This window comes from Pseudopipra pipra, chromosome 2 (assembly GCF_036250125.1).
Source record: "Pseudopipra pipra isolate bDixPip1 chromosome 2, bDixPip1.hap1, whole genome shotgun sequence".
Taxonomy (NCBI): Eukaryota; Metazoa; Chordata; class Aves; order Passeriformes; family Pipridae; genus Pseudopipra; species Pseudopipra pipra.
The window spans coordinates 21,657,751-21,670,100 of record NC_087550.1 but is presented as its reverse complement, the minus strand read 5'-3'; the positions used below and the strand labels follow the sequence as shown (position 1 = coordinate 21,670,100).

Below are 12,350 nucleotides of genomic sequence, written 5' to 3'. Positions count from 1 at the left end.
TTTAGCTAATGTTGGAGATCTCCTGAGTTGTGGAGTTATGCAGTGTTGTGGAGCACCTTAATTTGAGTTAGTTTTTCCAGGCATACTCTGTTCTGGTTGATATCCCCAGACTGCAAAAAGTTTGAAGCACTGTGGAAGATAATTTATGTAATGGCCCCCATATCACCAGCTGGTTAGATGATCTTAAACAGCAAACCATGAGAAAAATTATGTGTAAAAGCAGTTTCACATGAGAGAAGCCAATTCCTGACTTTGTGAGTCCCTGAAATAGTGCAGCTGCTTTTTCTTTTTTTGAAAGCAGCCGTAGTAGATGATACAGGATTGAGACTGCTTTGTAGGGGCCAGGACTGTAAAAGATACAGGACCTCAGTTAGAAAATAAGCCAGTTAAATGCAGATGTATAATTAATAATATGAAGCCAGGGAAGTAATGGCTATTAAAACTTCCGTTTGTTCCACAGCATTGCCTGTCGTCGGTGTGTTGTCGTCGGTAATGGAGGAGTACTTCGAAATAAAACATTAGGGGAGAAAATTGATTCATATGACGTCATAATAAGGTAAATGGTGCCTCCTTTTCAAATTGTGTGCATGGAGCAATGGGTGCTTCTCCAAGCCAGATATTTTCTTTGCCCTTCTCTAGTTTCTGTGTTTGAGCCAAATCGGAAGGCCTTCTGCTTAAATGACACATGATAAGCAATTGTGTGATTGTATTCTAAACCACCTTGGCCAAGATCCCATATGTGCTTGATCCCTCTGAGTTTAGAGGGTGAGTGCACCTGATAATTGCTCATCTACTATGTAATGTGATAAGTAAGTGCTGGGCTGGTGAACTTCCCTGTCCCTAGACATGCTGTCTGTGCCACGGACTAATGTGAGTGCCAGACACCGCAGGGTAAGGATGTGGTGGGGTAGTCATTGATGCCTGTGTGTCTCTGTCCTGTGCCTTCTGCAGGATGAATAATGGCCCTGTTATAGGGCACGAAGAGGATGTTGGGAGGAGGACGACTTTCCGCCTTTCTTACCCAGAATCTATGTTCTCAGATCCCATCCACTACGACCCTAATACAACTGTGGTTCTCATTGTCTTCAAACCACGTGACTTGAAGTGGCTTTGGAAGATCCTAAGCGGTCAGAAAATAGTGAGTTCAATTGTTCATGCAGCTTGGCTCATCTTGCCACACGTCTGTCACGGAAAATACATTTGCTTTTAACCTCAGTCCTCCTAGCTCAGGGGAGCACTTGATCTCCTAGTCAGTCTGTTTAATATCTTTCCCATAAATGCTTCTGTCTTCTTTCTGATGCACGTATTTGATCAGTTCCTCACCACAAAGCAGTTTTCCTCTGGGAAATATATTTTTATTCTCTTCCTAGCACTGTCTGATATTTTGCCATACATGCTGCAGACAGTACAGATTACTTGAGAACGATAACTTCTGTCTGCCTGTTGTCTATGCTGTACCTAATGTGTCCAAGCACACAGTGAACATTTACTGCTTCCAGGGCATGCTGTTGGTATGAGTTGTTCATTAGGGATCTTTCTGCTGTTTTCCAGCCAACTGGACCCAACCGCTGCTGCTGCAGAGGGTTATCCTGTTGAAGGAGAAGGTGTTTTTGAACTTCTAGAGGTTCAGCACTCCTCTTCTTCCTTTACCTCATGCCCTCGGAGTTTACTCTCATTAGCTACAAAACTAAATTCAGCTATTTATAGCCATTAAAAATGTATATTTACTTACCTGTTACAGAGTGATAAAGGCTTTTGGAAGAAACCGGCTAAGAATATGATATACAAATCTAGTCAAATCAGGATTCTTGATCCCAGCATCACCAGGAAAACAGCTTATGAGTTACTTCGTTTCCCAACAAGGTTTCCTAAGAAGGAGGTAGGCTCTTTTCTTCATTGCTTTTTAGTTTTGTGCCACCAAATGTGTACTTAGAGGCAATTATATCTTTGTTACAGTGGACCGTATTAGAAAATCTCTCAGGTTTGCATTGACGTAGTTTGCATTTAGATGGTGCTCAGAAAAGATGGGAAAATGGAATCCAGAAAGAGAGTGGCTAGCCTTGTGTGCCAAAAACATTTTTTTATAGATTCTGTAATTGGTATGACATGAGACCGCTTCTCAGATAGACATAATGTCTTTTGCAAAATTGGGAAAAATGGGAAGGTAATGGAACATGGTAGATCCGAAGAGCTTCTAGAAATAGTAGGAAGTCTTGAATTATTGAATGTTGAGTGTTTTATAGTGTTTCTTAAAAACAAAACCCACCAAACCCCACAAAACAACAAACAGGAAAAGAACCCCCAACTAAACCTCCCACGAAAAAACAAAACACCAAACATAAACCCCCACCAAACAAACAAAACCTCCCGAAAACCCCAACAAACTGGTAATTCTAACACTGCTGCAATTTCACACTTCTGAGGAGGGACTAGGGAACATACAGGATATTCCAGCTCTGTGCTAATGACATATGTCTAGCAGCATTGTTGTGCTTACTGATTTGATGCCAAGCATTGTAATGAGCTAACCAGCAATTTGGACATAAAAATACATTTTAAGTGTCAGTTTATGACTGAAGAATGTTTCTGATGAAAGGTAAGGCTTCAAGCTGGAGACCTCCCTTGTGCAGTCAGGGTTGACCACGTGCTGTTTAGCACAGATACAATTCCTGGGGTTACATCGCTGCTTCGTGGGCACCAGCCACCTGACACGTGTGGAAACGTTTGAGAGGCTGTCACTGTGCAGTATCTGCCACAACTGTTTTCTGGTTTAATCTTTCTAATCTTTGAGGGAGTGGAGATTTTTTTGTTTGTTTGTTTGTTTCTGGGAGTTTCTGTGCCTTTTCTTTTCTCTTTTCAAAATTTCTGTCTGTTTTTTGAGCGTAGTAGTGGCTTTTCTTCTCCCTTATTAGCTCTGGAACTGGAATAGCCATTTTAGCTATGTGCTTGCTGAGGCTCCGTGGCATTTCAGGTTTTCAGCAGAGGGTGGGAAGAAAGCAGCATAATAATTGGATGCTTGACTATCTCCTAAATGGCCACAGATGTTCTATGGCCTCCATGGGTCCAGAAATCTCTCCTGTCTCTTCTGGTGTAGATGTTAAAACTGGTGCTGTCAGTGAGTCAGAGAAATGGTGTCCTGAAGCTGGTAAAGAGGCAGAGGTCCCTCGGTCGCCTTTTGCTTCTCTGCTGCTCTCTAGGTGCCCCTGCACAGAGCTGGGGTAGAGTTTGGAGCCCTCCGTGTTTGGAGCCCCCTTCTGCCACCTCCAGTTCCCATTTACTCCATTCCAGGGGTTCTGCAGTCCCTTGTCCCTGGGGCAGCAGTGATCAGCCTAAGGCAGGCTCTTCCTCGCTTTTCCTCCCATCCTAGAGGCCGGCCGTGGCTGGGAGCCTGCACATCTGCAGTGGCCCTAGAGCAGCTCGGTTAAGCTGCGGGTTGTGCCTCTTGGGTTCCCGTGGGCAGGACAACGTTTTGCAGGATTCACTTCGGGACCCCCTCTACCTTAGTGTGTCCCTGGGGAGGGCTGGTGCTGCCTTCCCTGTCCTGTGCTTCAGCCCCCTCTGCCTGCGGGAGACACCAATGACTGCTGCTGCTTTCCCAGCTGTCCCTGCCTCTTCCATTAAGCCAGTCTTGAGTTCCCAGTGTGCGCATTTGTCCATAGCCAGCAAGCATTTCTGATTTTTAGTAAAGCCAGGAATAAAATCAGATGTGTTGCCTCAGCAGCACTGAAATCAGAAAGTGTTGCGGATTCATTCCAAGGCTGTTCCTGTTCTCATTAAATGTGACCGGCTGAAATAATTTCATTATCTGGATGTTGCTAGAGTGGTATCATGCTAATGCATTTTAAAAGTAGTTGCCTTTTAAACTATATTCTTTTGAGGTGAATTTTGTGAGAGCCAAAGGTGAACAATGTTAGTTAAAAACGTGATATTCCTGATATTTCCAAATAGCGCTAATCCTGAAGTGTAGCATTCCTGCCATAGTTTTGAGGTCCTGTTTAGTATGGATGTTGCAACAGAGTCACTACTAAGTTTATGAAGTTGGGCCCCTAGGGCAGAAAGTTATTTTGTTAACTGGCAGGAGCCCTGGGCAACAAGTGTGCGTTTTAAAAAGATGTTATTTCTGGAGTACTCTAAGAGTTGTATAAAGGAACAAAAAATTGTGCATAAAAGGTGAGAGTTCAGTTCTGTGACTTTAATCAGACTTACAGAGCTGAGAAGAGTAGCATTTTCCTGGGGATTTTTTGTGTTATTATATGATACAAAGAAATACATCGAGTGCATCTGCTTTCTCTGTGCACAGAGATGTCCAGTACTGGTTTGTCTGCTTCATTTTCGGAGACAAACGAAGTGAGCCTTTGTTAACAGTTTAAAAAAAACTGTATCATTTTGTGCTCAATTTGACATTTGATTGCAGCTCCAATAGCACATAGTTCATTTGGTCTCTGAGAAAAATGTTATTTTAGCTAACAAGAGCATTGATGCCTGAAAGTTTTGTCCATTTCTGGGGACACTTTTTCACCTTAGCTTCATCTATTGGTTTAATGAAAGAGTTCACCTCTCTCTAAAAAACCTTGCCTCATTTACTTCCCCAGATCACTGTAGCTCCTGCTGCTGAAAAAATCATGTACTTGACCACAAGATAGGGCAGATGGTTGCATGGAGTTGTTCTCTGCTTTTGTGAGAAGTGCTAGCTTTTCATTGGGTGCTCTTAATCTTGCACAGTTAAAACCTGTTTATATCCTGCTCTTGGTATTTCGCATAGCATTTACTTCTGAGCTGTTCTTACTATAGGGAGAAATAAGCAGTTTTACTTACAGGTTTCTCTTCTTCTAATGTGAATAGTGGGGGAAGGTCTAAAGCAATGGTCTTCTGGAATTTCCCTGCTTTGAAAAAATTCAAATTCAGTCAAATTTGTGTGGCAGTAGCATTCATGCTTTTTTAGTTTGGGGCTATGAAGATTTGAGGCATGTCATGTTCTGTTCATCTGAGTCTCCGTCATCTAGAAACTTCTGAACACATCTGGTAATTCAGTCATATTAGATAGGTGAAATGGTCTCCAATGTAATGAAGCCTAACCAGTTTCTCACTAGAAACCAGAGAATCCCAGGGAAGGCTGACATGGCAGACCCCCTGGTCATGGGAAATCTGTGGGCAGTACCTTCCTCTTTTTGAGACACGAGGGGATCAAACTATGAAACCAAACATCTGTAGAAGACCCAGGCTGCCTGATTTGCCTTGTCTTTGTTATTAAGTTTGCTGTTCCCATTAAGCTACCAGGTATTTATGTATGTGTTATCTCTGTGTTTTGTTTTAGAAACCCAAGCATCCAACAACAGGGCTGATTGCCATTACACTAGCATTTCACATATGCCACGAAGTCCACCTGGCAGGCTTCAAGTACGACTTCACTAACAGAAACAGTTCTTTGCACTACTATGGCAATGAAACCATGTCTCAGATGATGCAGGTAACTATAACTTGTTTGTGCTGAGAGAATTATAGCTGGTAACTGGGGAAGGCAATTTAATATAGATAAGAAGAGTGGACTGCAGATCAGAAAGCCTCCTGCCTTCTGGTTCAGCTGCTTGCAGGCTACCATTGCTTGAATCTCCTCCTCTCTGCTTTTGTTTTTGAAGAATGTAGATAATGATATTTGTGTCCCTTGTGCTACACCATATTCTGCAATATCTGCATGAGATATGTCCACTTGTGTGTTCTGTTTTGCTTTGCTGGTGTTGTCCTTAGGTTGCACATGTCGTGTCATAGAGATGTTTTCATTAACACTGTCAGAATGTGAGTGGTGTTGTTTCTGTTTGCATTCTCTTTTTCCTTGGCACCTGCTTGCGCAATTTGTCATAGCTGCCAAACCCCTTAAAGGACAGAAAGAAGAGCAAAGGGAAATGGAAGGAGTTAAGACCTATGAACTTGCAGTTAGGAAAAGAACTGAATTTTGGAAATGGAAAGCAGAAAAGAGAAGCAGCTCTTGGAGGAGGATAGGAAGAGAAGGTACTGCTTCCAGGATGGGGAAACCACAATTCAACAGGAGAGGAAGCAGCAGGAGCCTGGCAAACATCAGGGATGCCTTCTCTTCTCCCTGCTGTTTTGCTATGGTCATGCCTCTGTTTTCTTCTGTTTCTTCTGCTCTTATTTTCAGTTGCCTTTGGCTCTGTACTCCAAGCAACCCCATCTCAGCCCTTCACCTCAGTGTGAAGTTTTCTCTTCCATTTGCCCAGAGAATATGGGGACCGTTTTCCTCTTCTTCCTTTTCCTGAAGAGGATGGGTAGGGACAATGCCTGTAAGAGCCTCTCATGTCTCTCTCAGGACTCCTAGGTGCCTGCTGTTCTGAGATAATTTTCCTCTAACACTGAACTCACCTTCATTTTGAGGCTCCTCTCTGCAGGTGATGTTTCCTAAAATCTTTAAACTTAAAAAAACAAACTACTCAACAAAAATCTTTCTGTTAATTCTTCAGTGTCATTAAGTTGTAAATATTACGCTACATATGTGTAGTATTTTATGCAGTATTTGTATTCTAGTCATTTTAATTCACTGGATTCAGTGCCTAAGTAAATTTACTTTCCTTGTACTGCCCTCCACTAACCTTGGTGGTCTCCTCTGTGTCCAGGATCTGGGTATAGCACAGAAGATGGATTGGTTTTGGCTTGCTGAAGCTGATTGGCAGGATGCATCTGATGTGCTTTTCAAGAACCTGCACTGAGTTTTGAGAATTACTCATTTTCTTACTGCTTGTGCTGTAAATGTGGTCCCTCAGTTGTTGTCTCTAAGCAGAGCGAGGAGTTGAGAGGGTTAATAATGGAAGGACTTCTCTGAGACCACATCTCACCCGTTCTTACCACCAAAGGATCATCCTTTTTGGTTGTGTCCTAGTGGAAAAATCTAATGTAGTTTTGAGCAATAATCCCTTGTTTTCTTGAGAGACTGTGCTAAGCCTTTGCTAAAGAAATCTTTTCCCCAGAACTTTCCTACTCTTAGCATCTTCCAAGTATCACAAGTAATAGAAAGAAGATAACAGTGAAGTGGTGCTTCTGGTTATAATTTGATCCTTATTTTTTTTTTATTATTCCCTCACATCTTTTTAGAATGAATATCACAACATCAGTGCTGAGCAGAAATTCTTGAAGAAGCTTATAGACAAGAACTTTGTGGTCAATTTGACGTGAAAGCTGAATGGAAAATACAAAGAAGAATCACTATTTTCAAGATTTGAAAAATTTTTATTTTTTGTATGACATTTTTATTTTTTAAGTGCAGCATAACTGTTTACTGTTTAAAAGGAGCCCAGAAACCTCACCAAGGCAGAAGCTTCTTCTAAGCCTGAGGGTAATGGACTACTGCAAACAGAGTTAATTGAATTTCTGTGAAGCTATTTAATAGTGGGAAAACCGTGACACTTTCAGCTGAAAGTATCAGGGATATATAAAAATGTGATGCACATCCCTTATTTATCAGTGAGAACTGTTTCCAAATGATGATGTCCTCCAAAAGGGTTCCCCTGTCAAGAGACTGAGATGACCAGTGTTTAATTAGTAGATGGATGTAAAGTATTGAGTATTTGTCTTGTAGTATGGAAGTGGCTTTAAAACTGTGCCTATAAATAATTACTGTATGTTTTGGAGAAGGGTGGACATACAGAGTGTACAGGTTTTGCTCTGCCGTACTCCTGAGGAGAGGACATCCACCGTCAGCAAAGAAGGCACGCGCAGCTTGTGCGCTGCCCATCGACTCTGAACTGCCATTTGCCTTTGCCAAAGGTGAAGACCCTTGGGTCCAGTTTGTGGAAATGTTGATATTACAATGCTTGTGGTGTACCCCTTTTATGGAAGAATCATATTCCCTGTGCTGTGCATCGAGTAAATTTTACAGTTGCTGACTTGACTTACAAAAGAGGGAGAATGAATACCGAAGAGTTGTCCGAACTACCCGCGTGTCAGGCACGCACAATGGAAACGTGAGCTGGGACAGATGTTCATGCCTGAGTTTAGAGTCAATGCTTGTTGGATTCCTAGGTCTCCAGGGCAGGATGTCATGTATTTTTCTGTTTGCTCCCCAAGAATTGAGGTGGATTTTTCCAAATGAGCACAATCTTCTTCTTCGGATGCTGTAATGCATTTCCACCTTTGAAATGCATCAATACAAGCAATGAAGACTCCCATTTTTGGCAGTAGAGTGTGGTAGGAATATCCAAGATGTACCTCAGCTGAATTACCATTTGGCATCTGTTTACCTCTCCTGTCCTGACGTTTAGATTTAAAGTATGTGGCTGAACTAAATCATTTAGCAATGGGAATTTACTTGAGATTTTAATTGAAATTTAATGGGGTGTTTATGTTTTCTGTATTGGTTTGTCTCTGACAAGCCTGTTGAATAAATTAAGTCTACCTGGGAATGCACTTGACAATTGTCAAAGAACAACAACAGTAATGTGCTGTTCTGATTCTTGCACAGGGTGTTGTATTTGAAGTTTTTATTTTAATTGTGGCAGATTTGTTGGAAGATTTTGTGGTTATCTTAATCAGTCATATCTAAAAAAATACAAAGAAGTCCACTTCCAAAAAAAAAAAAGTTTAAAGTTAGTTTAAAGTTTAAAGCAGTAAATACCTTTGCTGCTTTTAAATAAAATTATATAGATAGTGCATTTAAGGGTAATGCAAACAACTGCAATATGAATACAAACCTCTAATAGGTCAAGAGCATGGTATTTCTTCTTTTCAGAAGCTGAGGATTACGAAAGTACTGAACCCAATTTCTTTGCTGCAGCAATGTAGAGGAATAACCAATGAAGTAACCAAAGAGACTTCTTTCTTTTTTCTATTACTCTTGGGGAGTAGGTATTTAAGACAAACAAGCACACACCTTCCCATAGTTCTCATTTCCATCTTTAGCTCCTTGGCTCTGCCATTTGGGAATTAGCGAGAGCGATGTGATTCGGAGGGGTGCCACAGCTGAAGGGGAGGAGGCTTGTGTTTTCACCTGAGTTTTTGGTCTGTTTCAGGCAAGCTGGACATACCTGAAATAACTCCGGATATCAGAAAAATCTGTGGCACGGGGTGGGGAAGGACCCAGATGTGTCCCCAGCAAGGAACAGGCTGTACTGTGGTGTCTTGTCAGCTGTGTGTCCCTTGGGTGCAGCTGCAGTCCAGCCATGTGCAGGGCAGCAGGCAAGAGCGTGGAGGAGAAGGGAATCTGGGAGGTCCTAGAGCACCGGAGCAGGTAGTGGAAATGGAGGAAATCACAATTTCTTCACCAGTTTGCAGAAGGGCTCTTACTCAATTTTTTATGTCTTTTTTTTTTTCCCCCTAAACGTGCACATTTCTGAGGCTTTTAGGAGAACTTTGCTTAAAAATCTGAATACAAACAAAAAATAGTGATAGTGCTGTCTTCGTCTCTACCTGCATTTATTTCTCCTGGTTATTTCAGTTAGTTAAAAAGGTTTGTATGTCAGTCTGCAGCCCCAGACCTGCAGTGATTTAAACTATTGGCAGCAGTAGTAATTCCATGTGAGAACGATGCTGTGGTAAGGCTGTTTGCAGAGGTTGCAGTGTTTTCCAAGCTCTTGTTGCATAGAAGTCCTTGGTAGATCTTAGACTGTGTTGAGAACTGAGGCAGGCAGAAGTGGGGGGCTGCCTCTTTGCTCTCAATATCTGCAGTCACTTCCAGAGCTGGGGCCCCCAGCTCTCCCATGGCTGCTGCCACGATCCAGCTGCATCCGTGTAATGTCTCTTAGTATGCTCTCTGTAAGGATTTTTTTCCTGGAGAGCTGTTGGATTTGCTCCAGACACTGTGAGGAGAGTGCTTGTGGTGGAGCAAGCTGCTTCCCTCTGCTTCTCCACCCGTCTCCAGTGGCAGGAAGTGGGTAGGGAGCTCTGCTTTTGAGGATGTGGTTATTTTCTCTGCTTTATTTTGTCTCCAGAGATATTCTTCCCATTAATCTAAACTGACTTTGTCTTCTGATTCTCCTAAGTGGTTTTCTGCTTTTTGTGGGAGGGTGAGGTTTGGATTCTAACTATAGCAGAACAAACAAAATAACTGAAAAAAAGGCTTCATGGCAAACAAATGGTGTCTCCCAAACTCTTTGTACTTAAAATAGATCCCCTTTTTCTTAATCACATCAACTTTATTGGTCTCCCTAAGACACATTTTTTTTTTAAATAATGCGTTTGGTATTCTCAAGGCATTTAATACACTGTCTGCAGTTATTTATCTATACTGGCTTCACCTTTTTATTTTTTACAAAGTCTCTCTGTTTGTATGAGTGACTTATTTTTGAAATTAAGCAATACTCTCAGGGATATTTTTCCCCCACTTCTGGGCTCCTGCAGGGATGTTCAGTCTGTATATGCCACTGTTATTGTCCCAGGGTGACTGAGTAACGTTTAGAACCAAACCTGTGTACTTGGGACCGAGCCAAGAGCAGATACTGTTGAAGAACCACAAAGTATGAGACTTTTTTGAAAGCCCATCTTGCAGACCAGTAGCTTTTCTCTTCAATAATAAGCAGTGAACCAAGTAATTAATTTTCCCCTCCATGAGATGTTTTGGTAGGATTATGTGTAGGCCAGCCCTGCTTCATCACCTATTTCACATAATTTCTGCTACTCTGCCTCAAGGACAGGTATGGTTTTGGCACTGACTTTGTTCAGGCAGGAATACCCATGTGTAGTGGGTTTCTCAGCAATGTTCACGGATCACAGTGTCTGTTCTGTCTGGGCACACGTTTTCACGGGTGTACTGCAGTACCAAAGACTTTACTTTGGGCTTTTAATAAAAAACAATAATGCTAACTCCAAATATTTAGGTTGTTTCTGAGAGTGAGGTGCTATAAAGAAAGACTTTCTTCTTCCGTTTTTGCCACTCCTGAAAGTGAAATCTCTGCACTGAAACTTCTCTTAATAAGCTATCCAATTTTTTTTTATCACATCAGGGGCAAAGCTGCCAATTTTGGATCCCAGGGTGCTGCCAGCTTTATTTCCACATCTGGTAACAGTGTCTGTATAGGTATCCAGTGTCTCCTATAATTTTTCTTTCTCTACCAGTTGTGAAGTGAGATGCTCTCCTCCCATCTTACTCTGTCCCGTTCCCCAGCAGCCTGCTGAATTTCAAGAGAACAGCATCTTACAGCAAAGGTGCTTCTGCATTTTATCTGCTACCCCCCTCAAAAGAGTGCCCAGTCAGAAAGCCCCAGCTCTAAGATACCAAAATATGCAGTGAACGGGCAGGATGACACGTGTCAGCTGAAAGCTTTGTTTGGCTCAGACTTTCAGGTTCGCTTTTTTTTTTTTGTTTGTTTCCTGTTGGGAAAGTATTTTTTCCTCCATTGTAATAATTAAGGGAAGTACTGAGATATTTTAAGAAGGAAGGTCATGGACTATTGCACTAAATGTGAATCTGAGAGTGCCTAGAAGATGTTACTAAATTACATTTCCAGTGACTGTGTTGGTGGTGATAATACAGAATCACAACTTTGATGTTTAAAAATTAGCATATGGTACTTCTTGTTTTCTATGCCATGCTTTCCTTTTTAATAATGCCCTGGGGGGTAGTATCAATAGCTTAACTTTTAAGTGGACTCTGATTTTTAAGAACATACTAAACTCAACGTGTTTTTGGTATCAGTAAATACTTATTTTATTTACCATTTGTCTTAAGTTTTATACGCCTTTAAAGTGCCAGCTGTATTTTGAAGACATTCTTACAGTTGTTTCAAGTGAAATTTTGAATCCTAAAAATTTAGAAAGAGATTATTTTCCTGTGAATAAACTGTTAAAAAGACAGTGCCCTCAGACTTATTTTTCCAAGACCACTGCTCTGTGTGTGAGTGTGGATGTGTGGGTATGCCCAGCCCCATAACGATTGGTGTGTCAAATATGTATCAAATATGTTGTCAAATATGGTATCAAGTTTTGGAACAAACTTTGATGCTTAGTGGAGCAAACAGCTGAAAATTTTTGAACCCAGGTGGGCTGAGTTGTTCTGTGGGTGGAGGTCTCACTCCAGGCTGAGTACAAGCAAAGCTGGGACATGGTTTTTGTGGATAAGGTCAAGGGCAGCATCGTTGTGATTTGAATTTTTTTCACGTTTTTTTGAATCTTGCTTGTCTTATTGTGGACTTTCAGGGGAATGCTAAAATAGAAGATGGTGTGTGACAAAAGACTTCAAAAAGTGAGGAAGTGAGATAGTGAGAGACACTATTGTGGTACTTTGTCTATAATCTTTTTGTGCAGTAAAAATGAGATGCTGGGGGGCTTAAGGGAATCTAAGGGAGATTTAGGTAACAGTTACTTGATGCAGTAGATATTCAGTGCTTTCCTTTTAGTATGGACAATTTAGG

The 12,350-nt window shown here is 41.5% G+C and overlaps 1 protein-coding gene across 16 annotated transcripts in view; it reads left to right on the top strand.

Annotated features, from left to right (window-relative positions):
* The window catches only part of ST3GAL6 (ST3 beta-galactoside alpha-2,3-sialyltransferase 6), a 126,926-nt gene that overhangs the window by 31,422 nt on the left and 83,154 nt on the right, over positions 1-12,350 (top strand). For 13 of the 16 annotated variants that reach the window (XM_064644309.1, XM_064644314.1, XM_064644310.1 and 10 more), the window contains 4 exons: positions 461-556; positions 952-1,138; positions 1,742-1,879; positions 5,315-5,467. In XM_064644309.1, coding sequence (XP_064500379.1) covers positions 461-556; positions 952-1,138; positions 1,742-1,879; positions 5,315-5,467 — 574 coding nt within the window. Of the gene's footprint in view, positions 1-460; positions 557-951; positions 1,139-1,741; positions 1,880-5,314; positions 5,468-5,859; positions 6,007-7,101; positions 11,792-12,350 lie in introns of those variants that run through there. The other 3 variants (XM_064644304.1, XM_064644307.1, XM_064644302.1) reach the window with 2 other exon arrangements.